Source organism: Schistocerca serialis, chromosome 1, assembly GCF_023864345.2.
Source record: "Schistocerca serialis cubense isolate TAMUIC-IGC-003099 chromosome 1, iqSchSeri2.2, whole genome shotgun sequence".
NCBI classification, from domain to species: Eukaryota; Metazoa; Arthropoda; class Insecta; order Orthoptera; family Acrididae; genus Schistocerca; species Schistocerca serialis.
In genome coordinates, this window is record NC_064638.1 from 766,366,293 (window position 1) to 766,393,044 (window position 26,752).

The 26,752-nt window shown below is 40.1% G+C and overlaps 1 protein-coding gene across 2 annotated transcripts in view; it reads left to right on the forward strand.

The window, feature by feature from the left end:
• The window catches only part of LOC126482366 (germinal-center associated nuclear protein-like), a 166,238-nt gene that overhangs the window by 119,515 nt on the left and 19,971 nt on the right, over positions 1–26,752 (forward strand). For both annotated transcript variants that reach the window (XM_050106455.1, XM_050106462.1), the window contains exon 12: positions 4,760–4,957. In XM_050106455.1, coding sequence (XP_049962412.1) covers positions 4,760–4,957 — 198 coding nt within the window. The remainder of the gene's footprint in view (positions 1–4,759; positions 4,958–26,752) is intronic.

The window sequence follows — 26,752 nt, forward strand, 5'->3', positions numbered from 1 at the left end:
CAGAGGAGGCTAGGCCACCTAACTTCCGCTCCTCGAATCGTGAAAGTTATAATGCCCCATTCACCATGCAGGAACTCGAAAACGCACTTGGCCGATCACGGTCCTCCGCTCCAGGGCCTGATTCTATTCGTATTCAGATGCTGAAGAACCTTTCTCCTGCGGGTAAAGGTTTTCTTCTTCGTACTTACAATCGCATCTGGATTGAGGGACATGTTCCCGCATGCTGGCGCGAGTCTATTGTTGTCCCGATTCCTAAGCCGGGGAAGGACAAGCACTTGCCTTCCAGTTATCGACCCATCTCACTTACCAGCTGTGTCTGTAAAGTGATGGAGCGAATGGTTAACTCTCGGTTGGTTTGGCTGCTCGAGTCTCGACGCCTACTTACCAATGTACAATGTGGATTTCGTAGGCACCGCCCTGCTGTCGACCATCTGGTTACCTTGTCGACCTTCATTATGAATAACTTCTTGCGGAAGCGCCCGACCGCGGCTGTGTTCTTTGATTTGGAGAAGGCTTACGACACCTGTTGGAGGGCGGGCATTCTCCGCACCATGCATACATGGGGCCTTCGCGGTCGCCTCCCTCTTTTTATTCGTTCCTTTTTAATGGATCGACAGTTCAGGGTACGTGTGGGTTCTGTCCTGTCAGACACCTTTCACCAGGAGAATGGGGTGCCACAGGGCTCAGTTTTGAGCGTCGCTCTCTTCGCCATAGCGATCAATCCGATAATGGATTGCCTCCCAGCTGATGTATCAGGCTCCCTTTTCGTAGACGATTTTACCATCTAATGCAGCGCGCAGCGTACGTGTTTCCTGGAGCGCTGTCTTTAGCGTTCTCTTGACCGTCTTTACTCCTGGAGTGTCGCCAATGGCTTCCGTTTTTCTGCCGAGAAGACGGTCTGTATTAACTTCTGGCGCTACAAAGAGTTTCTCCCACCGTCCTTACGACTCGGTCCCGTTGCTCTCCCATTCGTGGAGACAACAAAATTTTTAGGTCTTACATTTGACAGGAAACTTAGTTGGTCTCCACATGTGTCATATTTGGCTGCCCGTTGTACCCGTTCTCTAAATGTCCTCCGTGTTCTCAGTGGTATGTCGTGGGGAACGGATCGAACCGTCCTGCTTCGTCTATATCGGTCGGTTTACGTCTTGCGATCGGAGCGTTTTATACTAGTCCCGTCGAGAGTCTTCATGCTGACGCTGGTGAGTTGCCACTCACCTACCGGCGCGATATACTGCTTTGTCGGTATGCCTGTCGGCTACTGGCAATGCCCAACCACCCGTCTTATCGTTCCTTTTTTGATGACTCTCTCGACAGTCAATACGGGTTGTATGTCTCTGCCCTGCTACCCCCTGGAGTTCGCTTTCGTCGCCTCCTTCAACACCTTAATTTTTCACTCCCTGCAAACTTTCGAGTGGGTGAGAGCCACACGCCACCTTGGCTCCAGGCTCAGGTTCGTGTCCACCTTGACCTCTACTCGCTCCCGAAGGAGGTTACCCCCGGTTCAGTCTACCACTCCCGTTTTATCGAACTTCGTTCGAAGTTCATTAATATGACCTTCATTTATACAGATGGCTCTAAGACCAATGACGGGGTTGGGTGTTCCTTTATTGTCGGGGCACAAAGTTTCAAATACCGGCTCCATGGCCTTTGTTCGGTCTTCACAGCTGAGCTCTTTGCCCTCTACCAGGCTGTCCTTTACATCTGCCGCCACCGACATTCTGCATATGTCATCTGCTCCGATTCCCTGAGCGCTATCCAGAGCCTCAGTGATCCGTACCCGGTTCACCCTTTCGTCCACCGGATCCAACGCTCTCTTCAGCAGCTGGTGGACGTCGGTTCTCCGGTTAGCTTTATGTGGGTTCCTGGCCATGTCGGTATCCCTGGGAACGAAGCTGCAGATGCCGCGGCCAAGGCTGCGGTCCTCCAGCCTCGGACAGCATCTTGTTGTGTCCCTTCGTCCGATTGTAGCAGGGAAATTTGTCGGCGCATTTTATCGCAGTGGCATGCCGATTGGGCTGCACTCATAGACAACAAACTTCGGGCCCTGAAACCTCTTCCCGTGGCTTGGACGTCCTCCTCACGCCCTTCTCGGTGGGAGGAGGTCGTTTTGGCCCGGTTACGAATTGGCCACTACCGGTTCAGCCATCGCCATCTGCTGACGGCTGCGCCGGCGCCGTTCTGCCCCTGTGGGCAATTGCTGACGGTCTGCCATATTTTAACGGTCTGTCCGGATTTTAACACCCTGCGTCTTGATCTTGGCCTGCCATGTACTGTAGAAGCCATTTTAGCAGATGACCCACGAGCAGCTGCTCGCGTTCTTCATTTTATCAATTTGACAACCCTCTCAAAGGACATTTGATTCTGCTGTTTTCCTTTTTTAATCCTATGCCTGTCAGTCTCTTTTATCGTGTTTTCCGTTTCGTTGCTGTTTTAAACTTGTGACTCGCGGTGCATTCCTCACGTAGTCTGGGCGCTAATGACCGTTGAAGTTAAGTTGTGCGCCCTAAAAAAAAAAATAAAAAAAAAAAAAACCACACACACACACACACACACACACACACACACACACACACACACACACGCGCGCGCGCGCGCGCTACAAAATTTGGCAGTCAGAGATGATCATATGGGATTAAACCATTAACTTCATTATTATGATGATAAAAAGTTCCAAAATATCAATTTTTATAGATTTTGTCGTTTCCATTCTGGTTTATTTAGCATAGTTTTATAAAACTTCTGTTGTCCCAGATTTTTTTTCTACTGATGTAATGAAATGATCCTAACATGGGTCGATCCACTAAAAAAAAAATCCAATTTTACTCATTTTCATGGACAACTCGTGCTTGGCCAAAAATTTGATTATGGCACAATTGTTTTCACTAGAAAGGTTTGTAGGACCATTTCCTTCTATCTTCTATGGATTCAGGTTCACATATTGACACAGTTAACGAAAGCACTCTGTTCATATTCTTTGGTTCCATATCTCGATACAGCAAACTTAGAAAATACTCTCTTTATTTAAGTAGAAAAACTCGCATCTTACATCTTAATTTAAATCAAATAAATGAGAATACATGGACTTCAACATGACTCTTTTTCCTATAAATACTGTTACGGTAGTCATCATGAAGGTTTCAGTTTTATTTAAGATTTTTACGGTACCTTCACTAAACCAGTGTCCATTTAAACAAATTGCTCCAACATTTTTAAACTTATACAAAAAAGTTTCAGTTTGTCTATTTCTGAACTTGATCGTTTGAGTATCCAGTATTTAAACCATTTGCATTACAGTGCATGATATATTTAACATATTGAAACTCGTACAAAAAAGTTGCAGTTAACCTATTTTAGAGCGTTCGTCACTCAAGTATTCAGTATTTAAACCATTTACATTACAGTGCATGATATATGTATTTCCAATTTTATTTATAGTTCTGGGTATACTGTTGTTTGGTAGATGTTTATGTCTGTTAACATCCTCATCAGCACTTGTCAGTTTCCCTAATTTCTTCTGATGTGACAAGTATTAATGAACATTTTGTGAAATATTTTGGAATCTAGTTTGTATAGATGTAAACTATCTTTCTTCAGATGTCTATTACTTTAAAATTTATTAGTCCCTGCCATAAGAAAAAAGTAACTGGATTTTGGAGAGAAGAGAGAACTGTTACAACTGTCTGCAGGTGAAATAGGATGATAGGTATAGAAGTTCAAATTCTTGCAGAATAATATTTTTGAATTCACTGAGGCAGGTGAACAACAACACTCAACAGATCCCTCTGATACCTACCACACCATAACACCACCGCCTCCAAATTTTACTGTTGGCACTACAGACGCTGGCAGATGATGTTCACTGGGCATTCACCACACCCACACCCTGCCATCGGATTTCCGCATGGTGTACAGTGATTCCTCACTCCACATAACGTTTTTCCACTGTTCAATCGTCCGATGTTTATGCCCAAGCGAGGCGTCATTTAGCATTTACTGGTGTGATGTGTGGCTTGTGAGCAGCCGCTCGACCATGAAATCTAAGTTATCTCACCTCCAACCTAACTGTCATAGTACTTCCCGTGGATCCAGATGCAGTTTGGAATTTCTGTGTGATGGTCTGGATAGATGTCTGCCTATTACACATTACGACCCTCTTCAACTGTTGGCAGTCTCTGTCAGTCGACAGGCTTAGTTGGCCTGTACAGTTTTGTGCTGTAAGTGTCCCTTCACATTTCCACTTCACTATCACATCAGAAACAGTTGACCTAGTTATGTTTAGGAGTGTGGAAATCTCGCGTACAGACATATGACACAAGTGACACCCAATCACCTGACCACGTTTGAAGTCTGTGAGTTCTGCAGAGCGCCCCATTCAGCTCTCTCATGATGTACTGAGGTCACTGATATGGAGTACCTGGTAGTAGGTGGCAGCACAATGCACCTAATATGAGAAACGTATGTTTTTGGGGGTGTCCGGATACTTTTGATCACATAGCGTAAGTACCCATCAGTGAAAGCACAAAGTTAGTTGTTGAATTAAGTTAGATACTAACATTTTTCAAACTTCAGGTATTTGGAGTTTGTTTGGATACTAATACAATCTGCTAAAACCATTATGTGGCACATTATTACATAAACTGACTGGCTATTCATTTCTGTACATGAACACACGGTAGATATATTTTTACATATCAACCCATGTATAAAAATACATTTCACATTCACCCAAGTGAAGCTTATGATTTTCTCTTATAAGGTGCTGTTGATTTTCCACATCACTCAGTGTCTTGGAAGTCAGATGCTGAAAGAATTACTCCATCATTCAAGTCTGAGGATAGACTAAAAATGTGCAGAAATAGTGTTGATGCAGCTGCCCTGCTGGATTCTGAGATGAAGGCACTCTCATCAAGGCAAGAAAAAGTTTTGGAGGACTTGGCAAGAAGTATTAATGAAGGTAAGAATTAGACTTTAGGCCAAAGGAGTATATGGTATAGAGCAAACACTTCAACGTACCATTCAGGTACTCATGTAAACATACAGGAATTTAGACCACTTGTGGGGAGAGGAGTACTATGAGCTAACAAGCCTCAGCTCTGTATTGCAGGATTGCAGTCTACACCTGCTATCTGTGCTTCTGCCAAAGCAGACAGGACAGATGGCCATACAAATTACCAATTTGACAGATGGCCATACGGATTACCAATTTGACAGATGGCCATACGGATTACCAATTTATTCAGAGTCATACCTCAACCCCATAATGGACCAGGATTGGTCTCTTTGCTCATTCCAAAATTATAAAACAAAACATGAGCACTGCACAACATGAAGCAGAGAAGAGAACACAAATCATAATGTTGTAGTTACTGCAAAATTGCTTGCCGAGATTGGCAGTGTCTTTAAGTGTGATAGTTCAGGCCCAACGTCTACCTACACGACCATAGTTCAAAACATCTACCAGCCAAAACTGCCACATTGAAGTGTCTGCACTATAACAGTGCTATCAGTTTACAGTGTAACTGTTTCCATACAGCATGGTTTAGAAGAGTAAGCTGAGCAAGTTAAAACTTAAATTAAATACATTTATTGTTTTTATCATTAAAATTTTAAGATTTTCACCTTAGTTATCACGTATAAATGGTATTTCATGGCAAATATTTGACAAGAACGGTTTTAACTAAAAGAATAAAAATTAAAAGAGACAGTTTTCTGTAAACTGCCGCCTCCTCAGATGAATTTTCCTCACTTACTGCTATCCTGTTAGGTATTTTTATTTACTAATAAAATGCTGTCTGAGTGCAGATAGATGAAGTGCAGATAGATGAATATTCAGAAATTAATGTTTGTTGTAGGTTTAAGACCTTCTTTGCATACACATATCTGTTCAAGTTAGTAAAGTAAGTAGAAAGTCAGCAATAGCTTTATACATCTGTTTTCCACCTTAAACCTTCGTAAAGCTAAATGCCTTGAGGAATATGCAATCAGAACAGAGCTACACAACACCTTTGTGATACACTTCCAGAGCATATCGAGGCAGTTTCCTTTACTTAAAATGTCACCAATCCATTCCCAGCACGTTACTCTAATGTGTGAGGGAGAAGCCACTTGCGACAAATGTGGTAAGGCTGCTCACACAGGCGTTGTTCACTCTTCCCCTCCAGGGTGTGTTAATTGCCCTGTGGATCATTCTTCCTGGAATAGAGGCTGTGGCATCTACTTTGAGGAAAGGAATGGTATCCATATTGTGAGGGCAAAAATAATCTATAAGACTGTGCAGCCTCCAACTTTCACTACTTCATTTGCTTCAGCTCTTAAAAAGCATATTCTGAAAGTCAGTGCCTCTATACAAAGGGGGGGTTGCCAGTGTAGTCACTAATACGCATGTTTGTCAGTGCCATTGTAAAACTAATGTTATTCCTGAGGCCAAAGTTCCCCCTAAACATTAGGAAAGTCACAGCTGCTGATATTGAAGAGCTTCTGGCACCTAAAAGGCCAGACTTCAGTAAATAGGCCAGCACTACCACTACCAGTACCAATACCAATACCAAGACGGTTTCTGCGAAACCTCCTCGGGTGAACAAATGACATTGGAAGCATCAGATGCAAAGAACACAGGCCATAAACCATCAGACCATGTAGACCTCATTCCTCTCTGACAGTTCTAATGATTTGTATACAACACAATAAAAAGTCTCCCTGGGGAAACCACCTAGCCACCAGACCAATCTTCCATTTGTTGCAGGATCCCCATCCCAGCAGAAAGACAGAGTGAAAGAAAAGTCTTGCAGATAAATGGCTCCATTAATGGGTCCAGGATGCATATGGAGGAACTGAAACTCTTGGCTAAGAAACACATTTTAAACCTACGAATACCCCCATGCTGTGGTGCCATATCCTGCACCACAAGTATGAATTGGCTTTCTATCCCTGGTTACTGATCTGAAAGCAGTTACTGTTTGAGTTTATGTGGGTCACAAGATTGTTGCACACGCTTTCACATGATGTGACAGATTCTCAGATCTTATGGAGCAACTCCCCTGACCATTTCTCCTGCTGGAAGAGTTCAGTGCCCAAATTGTATTATGAGGTTCACACTCTACTTGCCTCGGGCTCGCATTTTAGAGAGCCTCATGATGTCTCAACACATGCAGTTTCACTCATTTCTTTGCTGCTACTATGTGGTCCTCAGCTGTAGATCTCTTTCTGTTCCCTAGCCCCACAGACTCTGCACAGTAGTAAGTACCTACCAGATGGAGCTATCCTTGAAAGAAAGCTGTCGGAATGGTTGATAAACAGAGCTAAATAGACACTGTTCAGTCAGATGACTGTGTTTGAACACCGGAGCAGAATCCAGAATGGGTGGAGTACATCACACCTGTGATCTACCATGTCATTGACTTATCCATCCCAAAGTCCTCAGGTCATTTTAGAAGGCAGCCTGTTCCTTGGTGGGCAGCTGCATGCCACTGTGCAATTCAAATCAGGTGTGCAGCTCTGCAACAATTTTAAGTGCCTCCCAATAACAGAAAGTCCGCAGCTCGTGGTCTCGCGGTAGTGTTCTTACTTCCTGAGCACAGGATCTCGGGTTCGATTCCCGGCGAGGTCAGGGATTTTCACCTGCCTCGAGATGACTGGGTGTTGTTGTTGTTGTTGTTGTTGTCGTCTTCATCATCATTATTCATTCCCATTATGATCAGAGGAAGACAATGGCAAACCACCTTCGCTAAGACCTTGCCTAGTACAGTGATACGCGTCTCCCGCATCGTCCCCTACGCTCTGTCAAGGAGTGTGGGACATCATCATCATCAATAACAGAAAATCTTGCAGCCTTTTGAGTAATGAGAGCCAGAGCTCCACACATCATCAAGGAGAGGAAGAAAAAGTCATGACAAGTGTTCCTGGACTTTCTCAACTGTTTTACCAGTTCTGCAAAAGTGTGGAAAGCCATCAAGAGGATTTCCAGTAAATGCAGTTGGTTGCCTACAGCAGCAGTGCTGAAATGGGTATCTCCAAACAATAACTGGAGACATCGACCAGACAATGATAGAGGATTCTGCAGTGACCACTGCCACTGCCAGTCAAGTTCAAGAATTGCACCAGTGCATTGTCACCGTGGAGAGGGGTGGCTGGACTTCAGGTCCAACAATTTTGGGTCCTCCAGCTGCCCTTTCACCATGTAGGGTCTGAATTTGGCACTATCTGTGGCTCATAATACTGCACCCAGTCATGACCAAATCTGATGCAGCATAGTGCAACGCTTGCTAACATCATCAGACAAAATCCTCTTAAAACATTCAGATTTGATATGGCAGACAAGACACTATCCCGACCTGTGCAGGGATGCAATTTTAATACTTCCCCTCAAACAAGGAAAGAACGGAACATTTGAAAGTAGTTACTGGAATGTCACCTTAATGAGCTGTGTAGGAAAGACCTTGGAGCTCATAGTCAGCCATCATCTTGTCTGGATATTAGAGAACATCTCCTTAGCCACTCTCAACAGTTTGACCCTGCTAGAGATGGCTATCGAGCAAGCTTTCCTACGTAAACAGCATTTTACAGGAATAATCTTTGATATCAGTAAGGTATATGATGCCGGCCGGTGTGGCCGTGCGGTTCTAGGCGCTTCAGTTTGGAACCGCATGACCGCTATGGTCGCAGGTTCGAATCCTGCCTCGGGCATGGATGTGTGTGATGTCCTTATGTTAGTTAGGTTTAAGTAGTTCTAAGTTCTAGGGGACTGATGACCACAGATGTTAAGTCCCATAGTGCTCAGAGCCATTTGAACCAAGGTATATGACACTACTTGGAGCCCCAAAACTCTAGGACTGCACCTCCAGTGGGGCTTTCATGGCCAACTCTCCGTATTCATTCAGTCCTTTATATTTAAACACTGTTTTAATTACTAAAACAAGCTATCAGATAATTTTGAGCAGAAGAATGGTGTTCCTCAGGAAAGTTTTTAAGTGTTACCCTCTTTGCCATAACCATTAACATTATGACATCTGTGGTAAGAAGTCCTGTGCCATGCTCCTCGTTTCTGGACAATTTTGCAGCTGCATCTGATAAAGTCAGCATCTCAGCTGTTGTGTAGCTCCTTCTTCCAGCCATGCAGTTGAGAGGAGCCTCCAGTGCGTGGTGATTGTGGCATACAGGTCACAGTGCAACAAATTTTAGTAGACTGTGTTTTATGTTCAAACTAGAGAGCAGCAGTTCATTTGATGACTAATTTGCCCTGTATTTTAACTGATAGTCAAATGAAACTTTAAGGTTTTGTGAAATGTCTGACTTGATTCCTCAACTTTTTTTTTGAGATATTTTTAATTAGCCATCAGGGTGGCAGGCCCTTCCATGTGTTCAGTAGGTGATCAGCCAGTTACATTTCCTTGTGTACTTATTTTAGCTTTCTTCTTATGTAACTTATGTTTTAATTGTCATTCTTACGGTGTTTTAAAAGCTGTGAGCCATTGTGGTTGTGTGGATGACTGTGAGAAACATTGGTACCATGAGTGATGTTGGGAGAGCCACTGTGTTTTTGTGGAATATGTAGTGTTCCTTGTTTAATGGCATTTTAACCAAATTTGTTCGTAGTAATATTTGCAAGGTCACTGATAACCTCATGATTGAACAAATAAGCGCGCGCACACACACACACACACACACACACACACACACACACACACACACACACACACACACACACACTCACTATGCCACCTTGAAAACTAATCACTAAGTAATGAACAACATAAATCTGTCAGTTATGGAACACCATGTGTACAGGCCATAGTTCTGTCCCAGAAATTGAATAACTAAACTGGATTAAAAGCCTGGAGTATGTTGCTGTTCTTTTCGACATACTATTTTGTTGCAAACTGCTTTATTGCTGTCATAAGGTATTACTGCACTACACATGTAGTCTTTTTTTTTAATTCAATTCTTAACAGGTTTTCACTGGCCTTTTTTCTTTTGGACTTTTTTTTAACATATAAATCTCTCTCTCTCTCTCTCTCTCTTTCTTTCTCTCCCCCCCCCCTCCCCCCCCCCTCACACACACACACACACACACACACACACACACACACACACACACACACACACACCACGGTTGCTTCATCAGGAAAGAGGGAAGGAGAGGGAAAGACGAAAGGATGTTGGTTTTAAGGAAGAGGGTAAGGAGTCATTCCAATCCTGGGAACGGAAAGACTTACCTTGGGGGGGAAAGGGACAGGTATACACACACACATATCCATCTGCACATATACAGACACAAGCAGACATATTGTTTTTAGATATATTTTTCCCACGTGGAATGTTTCCCTCTATTATATATATTCTCTCTCTCACTGATATACATGCCACATCATTTCCATAAAATCTCAAGGGAGACACAACTTGTCTCTTGTGAAGAGCAGAGTGAAACTGTTTCTATTGGTGAGAACCATTCCTATCGTCATGTGTGGAACTTTCCTGTTTTATTCCAGGTGAAGGTGGCTCCTGGAAGGAATAATTCAGGGAAATTCAATATTTACAATTAAATTATACGTCTGGTGCAGTAATAATTTTTTGTTCATGAATGTCCCTTAGAAAAGGCTGTAGTCAGTCTTTTACCCTTCCTTTTGTTGCATCATGTATGCTTCCTTCTCAGTGGTCACTTGTTCACATACTTCATTGATCATTTATTGATATTACATACCTACTATGTTTTAAAAATATTAATTCTTGCTGGGCCTTTGTTTTAAATCAAATGTAGACTTTGCAGTCTTAGTTACATTTTAGTTAAACAAGTGACATATACTTGATATGAATATAATAGAGGGAAACATTCCACGTGGGAAAAATATATCTAAAAACAAAGATGATGTGACTTACCAAACGAAAGCGCTGGCATGTTGATAGACACACAAACAAACACAAACATACACACAAAATTCAAGCTTTTGCAACCAACGGTTGCTTCATCAGGAAAGAGGGAAGGAGAGGGAAAGATGAAAGGATGTGGGTTTTAAGGGAGAGGGTAAGGAGTCATTCCAATCCCAGGAGCGGAAAGACTTACCTTAGGGGGAAACACAGACACAAGCAGACATTTGTAAAGGCCTTTACAAATGTCTTCTTGTGCCTGTGTATGTGCGGATGGATATGTGTGTGTGTGTGTGCGAGTGTATACCTGTCCTTTTTTCCCCCTAAGGTAAGTCTTTCCACTCCCGGGATTGGAATGACTCCTTACCCTCTCCCTTAAAACCCACATCCTTTCATCTTTCCCTCTCCTTCCCTCTTTACTGATGAAGCAACCGTTGGTTGCGAAAGCTTGAATTTTGTGTGTATGTTTGTGTTTGTTTGTGTGTCTATCAACATGCCAGCACTTTCGTTTGGTAAGTCACATCATCTTTGTTTTTAGACATATGTATATACTTGAATACTTGTCCCAAAATACAATAGTTTAATTATAATTAGTGTTGCAATGACTCAGGTTTTCTCAGTGTGATTGATTAATGGTGTGCTTTGAATATTCTGCTTAGTTATTATTTCCATTTTATGCACATTATTTCGATGACCGACCTAGCCATCTTCTTCAGGTGCTGGGAGTTTTGCCGTTGTGTGTACTTCCTGATTGGACTCCAGGCAGCAAGTACACAACAGCAAAACTTTCAACACTTAGAGAAGATGGTTTGTTTGGTCATTAAGATATAGTGCATAAAATGGAAACAATAACTTGGCAGAACAACTGGAAGTTTGTCTGAATTGTAAGTAGTGTATCTGTGATTTTTGTCAAAAGGCTAAAGCAAGTTAACAAGTATGTTAAATTTTTAACTACTGTAAAATGGAAAGAGCCAGGTTTGGTTCACGTCTCCTGGTTGAATTAACAATCAGTGCATTAGTATTATGCTATTAGGTAATTTCTAAACAATATGTTAGAAATGTTGGCCTGTTCTGCATATTTTCTTTTTGATGTGGAGTTACACGAGACATCTTTGATGTGGCCAGTCATAGAGCTATGAGCCTTTGCAGGAGAGCTGGCAGGTACATAACTAGAGAAAGGGAAAGTGTGTATTAATATGTGTACTTTCAGATCTAAAAAAAGGAAAAAAATTGTATCAGAAAGAAACAAAAATAGTTTATAACTCTAATATAAGGAAAATTACATGTTTGTAACCCTTCTACTGCAATATTGCTGATCCAGTTTTCAAGTGGTATGATGTATTGACTGTCGCAGGCAAACATTAACTGACATACTTCCTCCCATAATTTCATAGTTTCCAAATGTATTGTCCATTACTTCCACTCATGCTGAACGAAATAGGGAGACACAACTTGTCTCTTGTGAAGAGCACGTGAAACTGTTTCTATTGGTGAGATTACCATAAAATTTCTGTTTCCCAGCCAGTATTTTCAGTTTCAGGAATTCTGGATATATCTAATATTTTCTGAAAATGTAGATAAATTCCTTCTCCAATGAAGGAAATTATTATTCAAATTTGGTCATCTAAAGGCCAATAATGGCTTGTCCTGTGTACCACATTCATAGATCTGAAACAATTAAGGATTGAGTTATAGTTGTACTCTATAAACAAGGATTAATTACTTGTAATGCTACTTCTGTAGCTTTGTAGGTTTCATTTTGAGAAACAAGATGCCCCTATAGCTTTTTTTTTTGTGCAAATACTAATAAAACATTGTCTAATTAAGCAGTTGGGCTTTCATCTGATGACAGTCTTTGTGCCATAGAGAACAGTCTGATGTCTGCATCACTATTACTTCTTTTTTATTGTCAGTAGTTTCTTCAACAACAAAAATCATTACATATGTTATGTAAGGGGATATTGATAAGGCATCCATCTATCAAAATAAGTAAAGGAGGAATTTCATGGTACACTATCTAATCACAAATAACTTGACACCTATTAGTGGACATTAATATGGTGTGTGTACCTTTCACTTTTGTGACAACTTGGAGTCTACAGGGACACTTTTGTTGATGTGTCTGAATGTCTGTGGAGAATTGGCAACCTGTTCTTCCTCAAGAGCTGAAGCCAGAGAAGGTAATGGCATCTGGAGCGAAGTCAATATTCTAACTCACACCAGATCTGTTCCCTTGGTTTCAGGTTGGGACTCTGGACAGACCAGTGAATAGGGATGTGGAAATGGAAATCTATTAATAATTGCTTGAATAATTGGAAAAATTGATTGAAAAAGTAGTGGAGAAAATTTTGAAGGACAAATCTGTGTACAATTTTGGGTGAAGTTTAACTGATAACAATATCAACAGACTATGTATGTCAGTAAACATAATTTGCATTATGTACTGCTGCTTTCAGTAGTGTACAATACTAAATAATCAATGCAACCATTCAATTGTCAATTGTCTCTAAGTTCTTAAACACACAAAGCACAATATTTTTGGTATAAGTAAACCAAGTTCAATAGGTGCCTATCAAATCTGTGTCATTACCTACACATTAATTCCATCGTGTTTAGTATTGAGTGTGACAATGTTGATTCAGGAATGCTCCTCCAGATACAGTGTTAATTATACTTATCTGCACCAAACCTCTTGATGCAGGATCTCGGCGGCGAATGAAATGATGAACAGATAGGAGTTGAACTTACAACTGTGCAAATAAATATTCCTTTTCTAATAACTTTTTATAATACTTCTAAGAATGGTTAAAATACACATTTTTAACACTGTTGGTATGACAGATCCAAATATGCGTCGTCATGCTACCACTTCCGAAACAAAAGGGTTGATGTCATACGGAGGTGCACAGTGGCTGAGCTTATTTCCCTTTTGGAGGTTTAATAATCCGGGCTGGTATGGACATAGCCTTTATTTTCAGCCATTGGAGTTATCCTGAATGGTTATCAATTTATATGGGCATGTCAGATTCTTATATTTCAAGGTTTGAAGAAATCAACAGTATTAGGATAAGTTTTCTCTCATAACAAAGTGCATTCTCCCCTTATTGTAAGTCAGCATCTTCACAGTGTCCAGTTTGTGAAGTATGCACGCACAGCCCAATGTCCGTTATCACAGTTCACGCTCACATGTCCAGTACGAGGACAGTGTGGCCATGTTGTGCGTTTACAGTGATTTGCACTGCACAAATTCATGAAGCTCGTGTTCAGTGGTGTGATCCTTTGTGAAATCTTCGATACGGTAACAACTGGTTTCCATATCAGTGTCCCGAGGAATTTATTTCACCTTGTTGCTCTCACTTATTCATTGGGGAGACAGCCATACATCAGACATCTGTTGACGAGGTAAGTTCCTTGTTGAGCACAGAAAATTCATGTTACTTGAAGTATTGCCATTTTTAGTTTACACGCGTACACCCACATATTGTTTTAACACACGTACACTTAACATTTTTGCAGTCAGGTTTCGTATGTTTTCGCACTTTGTTTTTGAGTGGCTTTCGTACAGTTGCATTACATAAAGTTTCTGTAGTGTGCTTTCCACATACTGTACACATAACATAACAAAATAAGATACAATTACAAAATACACTTATCCTATTCATTTGCTGACATGCCATTATCGTCGCTTATATACATTGTAGTCTGTAACATATTCTCTCCCCTTTTTTATATAGGGTCATTACTTGTCATTTGGTTTTAGGAGATTTTGTCAGATTTCATTTTCATTACATTCTTTGCTTCCATTTATATGAGTACACATTTTACTCTCATTTAGCTATACATGCTTCATATAACATTCATACAATAATAGATTCTGTTTTCATTTATGGCGTATATTGACACACTTCATTTCAATTTACAGTGTCTCCATATCGGGGCATATTTATCAATTCAAAAAGAATCAAAGAAATGAACAATAGTCGCTACAATAGTTACTACGCACCACTGGGATAACTACTCATGGTCTCGTCTCTCTAGCATTCTCCAGGAAAGATCTGCACACTACAGGGTTGTGTAAATTCCACAGAAAGGCTTTTTATTCAGTTACATCTTGTTAATAGACTTAACTGTGATCCCAAGAACAAAATAATTTGTTATTTCTAAGCACAACTCAAATCTTATGATACCAATCATGATGATGATGATGATGATGATGATGATGATTATGATGAGGTCCCGTACTCCGAGGAGCGTAGGGGACGATGCGGGAGACCCGCACTGCTGTACTAGGCAAGGTCCTAATGGAGGTGGTTTGCCATTGCCTTCCTCTGACCGTAATGGGGATGAATGATGATGATGAAGAATCATATCAAATACTAATTCAGTGTTTAAAAGTCCAGTTCAGTATTTACTTGTTATGTTCATTATATAAAGGATAACCATTTCATGTGCTGAGGTTTACAGAGTTGTATCATCAGTATGATATTTTACTTATAATAAGCGTAAAACAGTGTTTACATAAGTAACAAACATGCTTAAAAATTTCAATGTAATTCAGGTGTTTGATATTTTTATGCATAGTCGACGCTCACAGTAGTTAGCTGGGTTTCAACCCCTTGATTATTTGGTAGTACTCGACCTTAGTTCAGCATTGTGATGTGTTGTTTGCTTCTTCACTTACTTTCACACTATCCCCCTCATATGTATCATAAACTTAAAACTATATTTACATGTGGTGTGGTCCTTTCTATGTTTATATGGTACAGGATGTTCAGTGCATCGTCCCCTGGAAGAAAAAACGTAATACTAAGTAAAGACTAAATCTTCATAGATAAATGTATAGTGCCTTGATGGCTACTAATACTTTCTTCATATATTCAACCATGTATTCATTCGCTTCAGTGTGCAGTCATGTTATCACAAAACTTATTTCATGTCATGTATGCATCTCTACTTTCCATATAAATCTGAAAGATAAAGTGTATTAGAGGCATGGTGCAACCTTGTTTACCTTCAGTAAGACTTTTCTTGTCTATCAATTATGATTAGTGCTTGCACTTTCAGTGCTTGCACTTTCAGTGCTTAAATCTGTAAATATTGTACATTTATAGATATAATGTATATAGCAGCTTAGCATATGTAAAAATCTCATAGTTTAGCATCCTTTTCCTGTGTATATAATCCCTTAGCTTATACAGGGCTATTACAAATAATTGAAGCGATTTCATAAATTCACTGTAGCTCCATTCATTGACGTATGGTCACGACACACTACAGATACGTAGAAAAACTCATTAAGTTTTGTTCGGCTGAAGCCGCACTTCAGGTTTCTGCCACCAGAGCGCTCGAGAGCGCAGTGAGACAAAATGGTGACAGGAGCCAAGAAAGCGTATGTCGTGCTTGAAATGCACTCACATCAGTCAGTCATAACAGTGCAACGACACTTCAGGACGAAGTTCAAGAAAGATCCACCAACTGCTAACTCCATTCGGCGATGGTATGCGCAGTTTAAAGCTTCTGGATGCCTCTGTAAGGGGAAATCAACGGGTCGGCCTGCAGTAAGCGAAGAAACAGTTGAACGCGTATGGGCAAGTTTCAAGCGTAGCCCACGGAAGTCAAAGAATAAAGCAAGCAGGGAGCTAAACGTACCACAGCCGACGGTTTGGAAAATCTTACGGAAAAGGCTAAAGCAGAAGCCTTACCGTTTACAATTGCTACAAGCCCTGACACCCGATGACAAAGGCAAACGCTTTGAATTTTCGGCACGGTTGCAACAGCTCATGGAAGAGGATGCGTTCAGTGCAAAACTTGTTTTCAGTGATGAAGCAACATTTTTTTATTAATGGTGAAGTGAACAGACACAATGTGCGAATCTGGGCGGTAGAGAATCCTCACAAATTTGTGTAGCAAATTCGCAGTTCAGCAAAAGTTAACGTGTTTTGTGCAATCTCACGGTTTAATGTTTACGATTGGCTCATGCCACAACTGGAGGCCGACAGTGCCGACTTCATCTTTCAACAGGATGGTGCTCCACCGCACTTCCATCATGATGTTCGGCATTTCCTAAACAGGAGATTGGAAAACCGATGGATCGGTCGTGGTGGAGATCATGATCAGCAATTCATGTCATGGCCTCCACGCTCTCCCGACTTAACCCCATGCGATTTCTTTCTGTGGGGTTATGTGAAAGATTCAGTGTTTAAACCTCCTCCACCAAGAAACGTGCCAGAACTGCGAGCTCGCGGCACATATCGAACATTTGTGAATGCCTAAAAAACCTTTTTGAGTTTTTGTATGTGTGTGCAAAGCATTGTGAAAATATTTCAAATAATAAAGTTATTGTAGAGCTGTGAAATCCCTTCAATCATTTGTAATAACCCTGTATTTGTGTGTGTGTATTGTGTAGATAATCATAGTTGTAGTATAGACTCTCTCTTAATTTTCTATGTGTCTGTTTATTTGATAGGCTTTACAAATGCTAGTGTGTGCTGTAGCTCATCAGGTTTGTTTGTTTTGGGTGCTCCAACACTTCCAGCCGTGCCTGTCTGGCACACATGCACTTGTTATTTGTTGACTAGCTTGCTCCTGAATGCGCATGTGCTGTGTTGCTATGATACCACTAGTTTCGTGGCGAGTTGTGTATTGCATTGCACGCTACCATGCATTTCACAAGTTCATTTATTTGTTTACAACTGGGCTATGCGCAAGACGAAGCTTTTTATTTAGAGTATTGTCGTCTCTAGACACATAAAAGTGAATTCAACCACTCATCCTATCGTTTACACATTTGACATGTAAGAAGAAAAATACAAACAAAAATTTTCCTTAACAACTAACAACATAAATTCTAGAATGTGGCTCTCCAGCAGCCTAAATCTAATATTATTATACAAATATACAACTTGAAGGGTATTATACAGCCCTTCAATATATAAATGTTCTCAAGTCTTTGTGTGTTTGCGTGTACCAATCTATACATTCCCAGGTAGGGGACTTTAGTAATTATCTCTGGTCTGCTGTATAGTAGTTGCCACTAGCAGTTCAGTTTTCCATTTTTCGTGGGTTTGGGATATATTCTAAGTAACACCTTTTGTCCTACATAAAATTGTGTTGTACATTTCAACTTTCTGTCTTAAATTCCTTTCCTTTCTTTAGTGCAAGTTTCAAGGTTGATTACTGCTTGTCGTATTTTAGTGTCTAATGATAATTCCAAAGGTTTCTACCACTAGCCTGTCTGTTTGCAATTGAACATCAGCTCATTTGGTGCAAATCCAGTAGTTGTGGGGAATATTGTTAACAACTTGTAAGAAGAAAGTGACAATTCAGTCCACTTGGTATGTTTACGAGGTATATAGATGCTCACAAACCTATTGTATTTCTTTAACAACCTTTCTATGGGGGATACTTCAGGATGATATTTGTATACTGCAGTGTGTTTGATTTGGTTAGAATCTACAAACTCTTTCCTTTCACATCCAACAAAATATGCGGCATTATCTGTTAACATGACTTCTGGTTTTCCTACTCTTCCAAAATAATCCTCTTTGATTCATCGTATAACTGAACTGGCTGTAGTGTTCTGTACAGCATACAATTTTAAATATTTGGTGAAAATCTCATACAGACCTACTATATACTTAATGCCATCCTCACTTCTGGGATAGGGTCCAGCTACATCCAAGAATACTTTTTCTAGAGGCTTTTTAGCCACAATGGGATGTAGTTCAATCTGTTTGGAGATCTTAGATTGTTTTGTTTTCTGGCAGACAATAAACTTGTGTGTGTGTGTGTGTGTGTGTGTGTGTGTGTGTGTGTGTGTGTGTGTGTGTGTGTGTGTGTGTGTGTGTGTGCGCGCGCGCAAGATAAAAATCATCCACATATTCCTCTGGCAAACACACGTGCCAGTGTTCTTGTATGCGATGGTTCCTATGTAGCAGAACACCTTTGTGAATAGTGAAAAACCTTTTTAACTTTTTATCACTGTTTTTCACAAGTTTTTCTCTTATCTTACTCCACCGTGTGTCTTCCTGCTGTAATTGCTTCATGTGTTTACACATGTGGACATAAAGTATGATTGGAGTGTTTTGCCTTCCATCAACACAGCTCTTATTTCGCCTTCCTGCTCTAAAAGATTGTTAGATTTCTCTAAGCCTTGTGGGAATCGAGAAAGAGCATCAGCAATTATGTTCTGGTTTCATTTTATCTACACTATTACAAACTCGAATTCTTGAAGACACATACACCACGTGGCTATCCATCAGTGTAGCAGTTTACAAGTTAACAAAATCAATACGGACTGATAGTCACAGTATACTTTTGTTTGTTGACCCCAAAGGAAATTTCAAACTTTTTAAAGGACAAAATTACAACCAAACCCTCCAACTCCTTAACTGAATATGAACGTTCAGGTTAGTATAAAGTGCGGCTGGTGAAGCTAATTACTTTAGGGGTGTTTGTAATTACTTTAGGGATGAGTTTTCCCCTCTTCTTCTACCATTTTAAAAAGTCATGCACCCAAACTTTGAATAGATGTGTCGGCGCATAAACACAAATCCTTCCTCATGTATGGTTGAGATAAAATATTAGCATTTATCTGGTAATAAATATGCAACCTGTCGCTTTTTTACTATTTATTCAACCATTAACATGTTTTCAAGCCACTGCGGGCTCGTCATCAGATGGAGGTTTACAAGAACATTATGTTGTGGACCAAGTGTAGCTAGATGCTGTGCTAGTGCTGCTGGCCGAAAAGATGGAAATTTAGTAATCGGTGATGAAGCATTTAAGGACCTGAAAGTTTTATATGTTTTAGGTACTTACAATGCACTGTGGTATGGTCTACATACGAGATTGCTTTTTATAATGTACGTTATTAAACTGTGTACACAAATAAACACAGTATGTAGCTACACTTGGTTCTACAATGATCGATAGAATGTAAACATTCAACATTTTTATAAAGAATATGGATATGGTAGATATTACACTTCACTACATAATAGTCTGTGGCAAGAGATACATTGTATCATGGTACAAATATTACTAGTACTGATTTTACATGTCAGTAATTGTTGCTAGCTGCAGGAGTGTCTTTATACTGGCAAAAAGTTTTTTAATATGGGTTGATAGTTATACAGAAGGTAAAAACTAGAGTCTGATATTTAATATATAATTAAAAATATTTTGTAAGTTACAGAATACGATAGTCATTACATGCCAAGAAGAACAAGATTTATGCAGGAAGATGAATATGTGTTATTATTGTCATTTTTGTTGTTCTGGTGCCCAGATATCCTGGAAATGCTGGAAGAAAAGGTTTTGTGTTGACTCAGTTTGTTCATTCAGAATTTTTTGGGGTGATTTTAGTTTGTGGATATAAATTTCTAATTGTTCAAAGGGATTGATCTGTATTCCTTTCTCAGCAACGTGTAGCACAGAATGATTGTCACTGATGTCACTAACAGTGTGTTCATGATGAGCAATATGTGATGCAAAACTGGACTAATTTAAGTTTTCGAGCTGAAGGGCATCCATATGTTCTTTGTAGTGGGTTGCAAAATTTCTCCCTGTTCGACCTATGCAGAAGCAAGCACAGGAGTGTGTGTGTTTGTAAAAGCCAGAATTTTTGTGCCAAACTCCAGTGAATTTATTATTGTGAACGATTTTATTTTATAGTTTATTGTCAGTGTGGAAGGATATTTTTATGTTGCTTGGTCGGAAAATATTTGCTAGTTTATATGACACTTTGCCAAGGAATGAAAGACAGACAAATTTTGGCATTTCTTTCTTGGTTTTTAATGGAGGTGGTGGATGCTTGAGTTTACTTTGGATTTTTTCAACTAGGGTGTTTATCAGAGAGGCATTATAACCGTTATTTTGGACTATAAATATAAGTATGTTCATTTCTTCACAAGCATCTTCTACACTGATAGGGGTGCGGAGCATACGGTTTACAGATGACCTGAAGAAAGCAGTTTTATGTTTGTTTAGGTGGCATGAGGTATTGTTAATGGCAGTATTACTGGTACTGGGTTTTCTATATATTTTGAAGGTACGAGGTGCGGCTAGAAAAAAACCGGACTGATGCTGGAAAAAACATTTATTTACAATTATTTACAATTTCATGTTATCTCCTTCAACGTACTCTCCTCCTCGGTCTCTACACCACTCCATACGAATTTTCCACTGTTCATAGCAATGCTGCAGATCATTTTCGGTAAGTCCATACATTACTTCCGTCGCTTTTTCTTTTACTGCTTCAACAGTCTCAAATCTAGTTCCTTTCAAAACTGACTTGACTTTAGGGAAAAGAAAATAGTCACAGGGGGCCAAATCAGATGAGTAGGGTGGATGATCTAAGATGGGAATGTTGTGTTTTGCCAAAAATGTCTTCACTGACAACGCACTGTGAGCTGGGGCATTGTCTTGGTGAAGGATCCATGGCTTTTTTCTCCACAAATCGTTCCGTTTTCTCCGTACTCGCTCACGTAGGGTAGCCAGGACGCTAATGTAGTAATGCTGATTCACTGTTTGTCCCTTTGGTACCCAATCAATGTGCACAATCCCTTTGATGTCAAAAAAAACAATCATCATTGCCTTGAATTTCGATTTTGACATTCGTACTTTTTTTTGTCGTGGAGAACCAGGAGTTTTCCAATGCATCGATTGGCGTTTAGTTTCGGGATCGTAAGTAAAAAACCACGATTCATCGCAAGTAATAACATTTTGTAAGAAGGTGGGATCACTTTCAATGTTTTCCAGGATGTCAGAACAAATCATTCTTTGGCGTTCCTTCTGTTCAATTGTGAGACACTTTGGAACCATTTTTGAACACACTTTGTTCATGTTGAAACTTTCATGAAGAATCTGCCTAACACTTTCCTTGTCAACTCCTGTTAACTCAGACACTGCTCTGATTGTTAAACGGCGATCTTGTCGAACAAGTTTACCGGTTTTTTCAATGTTTGCATCAGTTTTTGCTGACAATGGTCTGCCAGTGCGAGTGTCATCACTGGTGTCTTTGCGGCCATCTTTAAATCGTTTAAACCACTCGAACACTTGTGTTCGCGATAAACAATCATCGCCGTACACTTGTTGTAACATTACAAACGTTTCACATGCAGATTTTCCTAGTTTGAAACAAAATTTGATGTTAACACGCTGTTCTTTCTGTACACTCAACATTTTCCGACGCACAGACAAAACGTCAACTACTTAAAACAGATGCCACGGGCAGACTGAGTGCAGGAGGCAGATGAAACTCGAGCAGTAGGCGGAGCGAGAGTCACGTGACAGGCCACGTGACTTTCAGCCTTATTGCATTCGTTTTATTGTTTCACCAGTACTAGTCCGGTTTTTTTCTAGCCACACCTCGTATACTTGTTATTGTGAGTGGAAATAGTCATGACAAGGAAGTTAATTCCTTCAGTGGTCTGGTATTCAACTGTGAATTTGATATTTGGTTGCATTTTATTCATTTCATCTGCTAGGTTATTTAGTTCTTCTTTTGCACCATTGAAGACTATTATTGTGTCATCTACATATCTTTTATAATACAGAATTTTATCAGTAAATTGTGGATCTGTTAAGAAGAAATCTTGTTCCAGATTAAGTATTAAGTATAAATATCTCAGCAGGCAAGCCTGCAAGGCTGTTACCCATTTCCAGACCATTGTTTTGCATGTAAAATTTACCATTGAATGAAAAATCGTTATGTGAGAGGACTAATTCAAGCAATGTCATGAGTTCAAAAATTTCTGCATTGCTTAGCTTTTCATATTTGATTATTCTTTTATGTTATTGTGAAAGTGTCTTTTCAGGGGATATTAGTGTAGAGGTTTACTATGTAAAAGGAGGCAAATGTTGCTGTGTTTGGCACTATTAGAGCTATAATGTTGTTGATTAACTCAAAACTATTGTTAATTGAAAAGCTCACCATGAACCCACTGTCGGTGATATCAGTGGCGATCTTTCTGTGATTCACATTACTGAGAAAGGAATACAGATGGACCTCATTGAAAAACATTTACTGAAATGTAAAATCTGTACTAGTAATATTTGCACGATAATGTAATATATATCTTGCCAAAGATTATTATGTAGTAAACTGTAATATCTACCATATCCATATTCAGTGTAAAAACATCGAATGTTTACATTCTGTGAATCATTGTAGGACCAAGTGTAGCTAAATAATGTGTTTATTTGTGTACTTTATAAGAAGCAATCTGATATTTATACCACAAGGCAGTGCACTGTAAGTACCTAAAACATGAAAAACTTTCAGGTTTGTAAATATTTCATCACCGATTACTAAATTTCCGTCATTTCTGCCAGCAGTACCTGCACAGCATCTAGCTCCACTTGGTCCACAACATAATGTTCTTGTAAACCTCCATCCAATGATGAGCCTGCAGTGGCTTGAAAACATGTTCATGGTTGAATAAATCGTAAAAAACTGACAGGTTGCATATTTATTACCAGATAAATGCCAGTTTAAACCACAGTCGCAGTTCATCATCCACAATGGATATACTAAACTAGTAGCATTTAATAAGGCTTGCTTGATGTTCTCAAAATTGGTTTGACATTGCTTGTCCCATAACCAAGGTCTATTTCTCTGGAGGGGATTGAGTAAAGCATCACTGTTCATAAGTTGGTTAGGTATGAGTTCCCAAAAAAAAAAATGAGGCTAGGCGTAAGTATGCCTTCAATTGCCACTGGTTTTGAGGAACAGGACAGTTCCTAATGGCATCAAGTTTTTTTAAGATCTGGCAGTATGTCTTCCGAAGAGATTACGTGCCCTAAAAATTTTTACCTTTTCTCGTGCGAAATTAGATTTCCTGAGATTTTCTGTTACTCCATGTTCGGAAAAGCAGTTCAATACTTGTTCAATTAATCTTAGGCATTCTACCTTACTCAAAAGTTCAGGTCCTAGCACTTTGTCCAGAGCGGAGGATAAATACACCTTCACTTATGTTCAATCCAAACAGTAATACTTGAAATTCTAAGTTCCTTCCTCTACATACAAAGGTGTTATACTTCCGACTTTCTTCATGTAGTTTATTTGCCTATAAGAGAACCGGAGATCGTTTGTAGTAAGAAATTTAGCATAATGGAAATTCATAAGCTGTTCCTATATAAATTGTCGGGATGTGTTCATACTGGTACAATGATCTTATTAATGTTAGGTGCGTCAAGGACCAAGCGCACCTTGCCATCTGGCCTACTCATGGCCAAAACAGGACTACAATAACGGGAAAATGATGGTTGTGTAATGCCCCATTCTAGCTTCCTGTTAATCTCTTTTCTTACAAGGGAATGGTCAGACTTGTCATGTTGAAACCTGTGTTGCTTTTTTTTACCACTGTGAGTTAACATTGCAAGAAGTCTGTACGCAGAATTTTAGCTGCTGACATGACCTGGAAGTCTGTAAACAATTTTATGAAGTAAGACATTATTGTCGCATGGTTTCCGCGCTTATAATTGCCTCTTGTACAACCCTGACCTCTCTCGCTACGTTATACCAACGCCATCTAGGGACAGCGTGGCGTTAGCTACGCGCCGCTCTCTTGCCACAGCAGTGAGAGAGCTGATTCCCCAATGAAAGCGATTGTATGATAATTAAACATTCGTTGACAAATATGGCTGATATGTTATCTACAACATTCTTTCCAAATAGCTATGAAATAGACACAAATAAATATACGGTTTAGAACACGTCCAAATTTTATTTCTTGTAATTACCTTTAGACAGAGAATTTTTCCGTCAGTGGAAGGCATTTTACAGAAAACTAACAGAGAAAATTATTGTGTGCAGATCATTGCAATTTCCTGTCTACACCGCGATAATATTCTCAAGCTGCAATCAATTTTCTTCCCCACGGTTTCAGAATTTGATTAAATATGCGTGGCACTCCTCGAAATATACTGATACTAGGCCTGATTCATTCGTAACACCAGCCCAGTTTTGTCTAAATATTGATACAATGTTCAAAACATAGGTTTTTTGTTCACCAAGAACATACAAGCAAAGACGACATATGACAGCCCTGCGAATCACAGACGTTGTTAGATGTCCGTAGACAAAACTGGGCTGGTGTTACGAATGAATCAGGCCTAGTATCAGTATATTTCGAGGAGTGCCACGCATATTTAATCAAATTCTGAAACCGTGGGGAAGAAAATTGATTGCAGCTTGAGAATATTGTCACGGTGATAGACAGGAAATTGCAATGATCTGCACACAATAATTTTCTCTGTTAGTTTTCTGTAAAATGCCTTCCACTGACGGAAAAATTCTCTGTCTAAAGGTTGAATTACGTTCGTCATTCCGGGTGGAATCTGAAGTATCACTACTTCTTTGTCAGTGTGGGCTCGAAATACAGCTTTTAATGAATCAGACCTTTTATGACCTGACCACGAATCTAGATGGAAAAGAGATTTGTTCCCGCAGAACGGAAGAAAAGCATGACGCATGAAAAGTGTAACGGTTTCATTTCCCATTTTTCCAGACTTCGATGCGTCTACCACAAGATTGTTTGCGTAGAACATTATTCTTCTGACTCGTGGTCCAAAACGTCCAGTTGGTTCTCGAAGACACACATATAATTTAGGCAGCAATGAACCATCCAGACTAATTATGGGCATTATAGTGTATGAATGGGTGGACTACGCAATCGTCTCAATATGTTTTTCCCCTTTGAATGACAGTGTTATTTTCGCACCCAACCTGACTGATTTGCATTGTACACGTACGATCTTATTTTTTGCATTCGTAAGAAAAGCTTCTATCATTTCGATTTGTGTCACTTCATTTTCCGACCTGTTTCTCGAAACAAATTTTGTTATTTTTCTTGCCACAATTTTATGTGATCTTTTGAAGCGACTAATGCAACTTTCAGAAGCTGTAAATTCTTTAGCGCCTATCGCGTTGGCAATCTCTAACGCCCAGTCACGCAAAGTTGTATCGGTGACACTAAATGACTGTTGTCTGGCATCGGTAAATAGCTCAAAAAGTCGCGCATTTATCTCCGTCGCAATTTCCAGTCGACTCTTACGTCGTCCAGCGACTTCCTTTTTCCATCTGTACAATTCACGTTCAGAACTGACAAAGCGATACTTATTTTGAACAGTACTGACATGTAGGCGTTTCTTACCACTTTCGTTCAACCAGTACGCCACCACTTTTTCTTTGTCTGAGAAGGTAATTGGAGTTGCTGGTGTTAGTTTCGGAGATAATTGATAATGGTACGTGGCACTATCAATCGAAGAGTCTTCATGAGTGCAACTTTTCGTCGGTGTCTTCGCCGTCTGTAGATTCACAGTCTGCAATATCGAGTGTTTCAGTTGTTTCTAGCCACATGTCTGCACCATTTGCATGCTCGTCTAGAAGTTTAACAACCATGTCGCACAACACATAGTCTTCACGCGTGTTTTCTATTGATTGCTTCATTTGGTGTCTGTGGTATATCTCCATGGCAAGCAGCTAAACATTTACAGGGTTCGCCATCACCTGTGAGGGGAGATTGAATGTTCACCGTAAAGTGGCTTGCGGAGTATAGATGAACACGTACAGAACATCTTTCACCTCTCTAACCAGTTTCAGGACGGTATGTTTCGAAATACGTACCAGAAATTAAAAGGACGTGCATGCCACAGAAACGAATATTCGATTCCCCATTCCACCAAAACCGTGCAGCGATATTCCTCTTTAGTGAACCCCGCGATAAGACGGCCGCACTTCCCGACCATGTGCACAACGCCCGCGACTCGCAATTTCCAGGGGTGGCCAGCCGTCACTGCAAGCGTCAAGCAGGAAACACAGCCATGTTCGTGATTTTTTTTAGGTGACTTCCAGTTCATGTCAGCAGCCACAATTTTGCATACG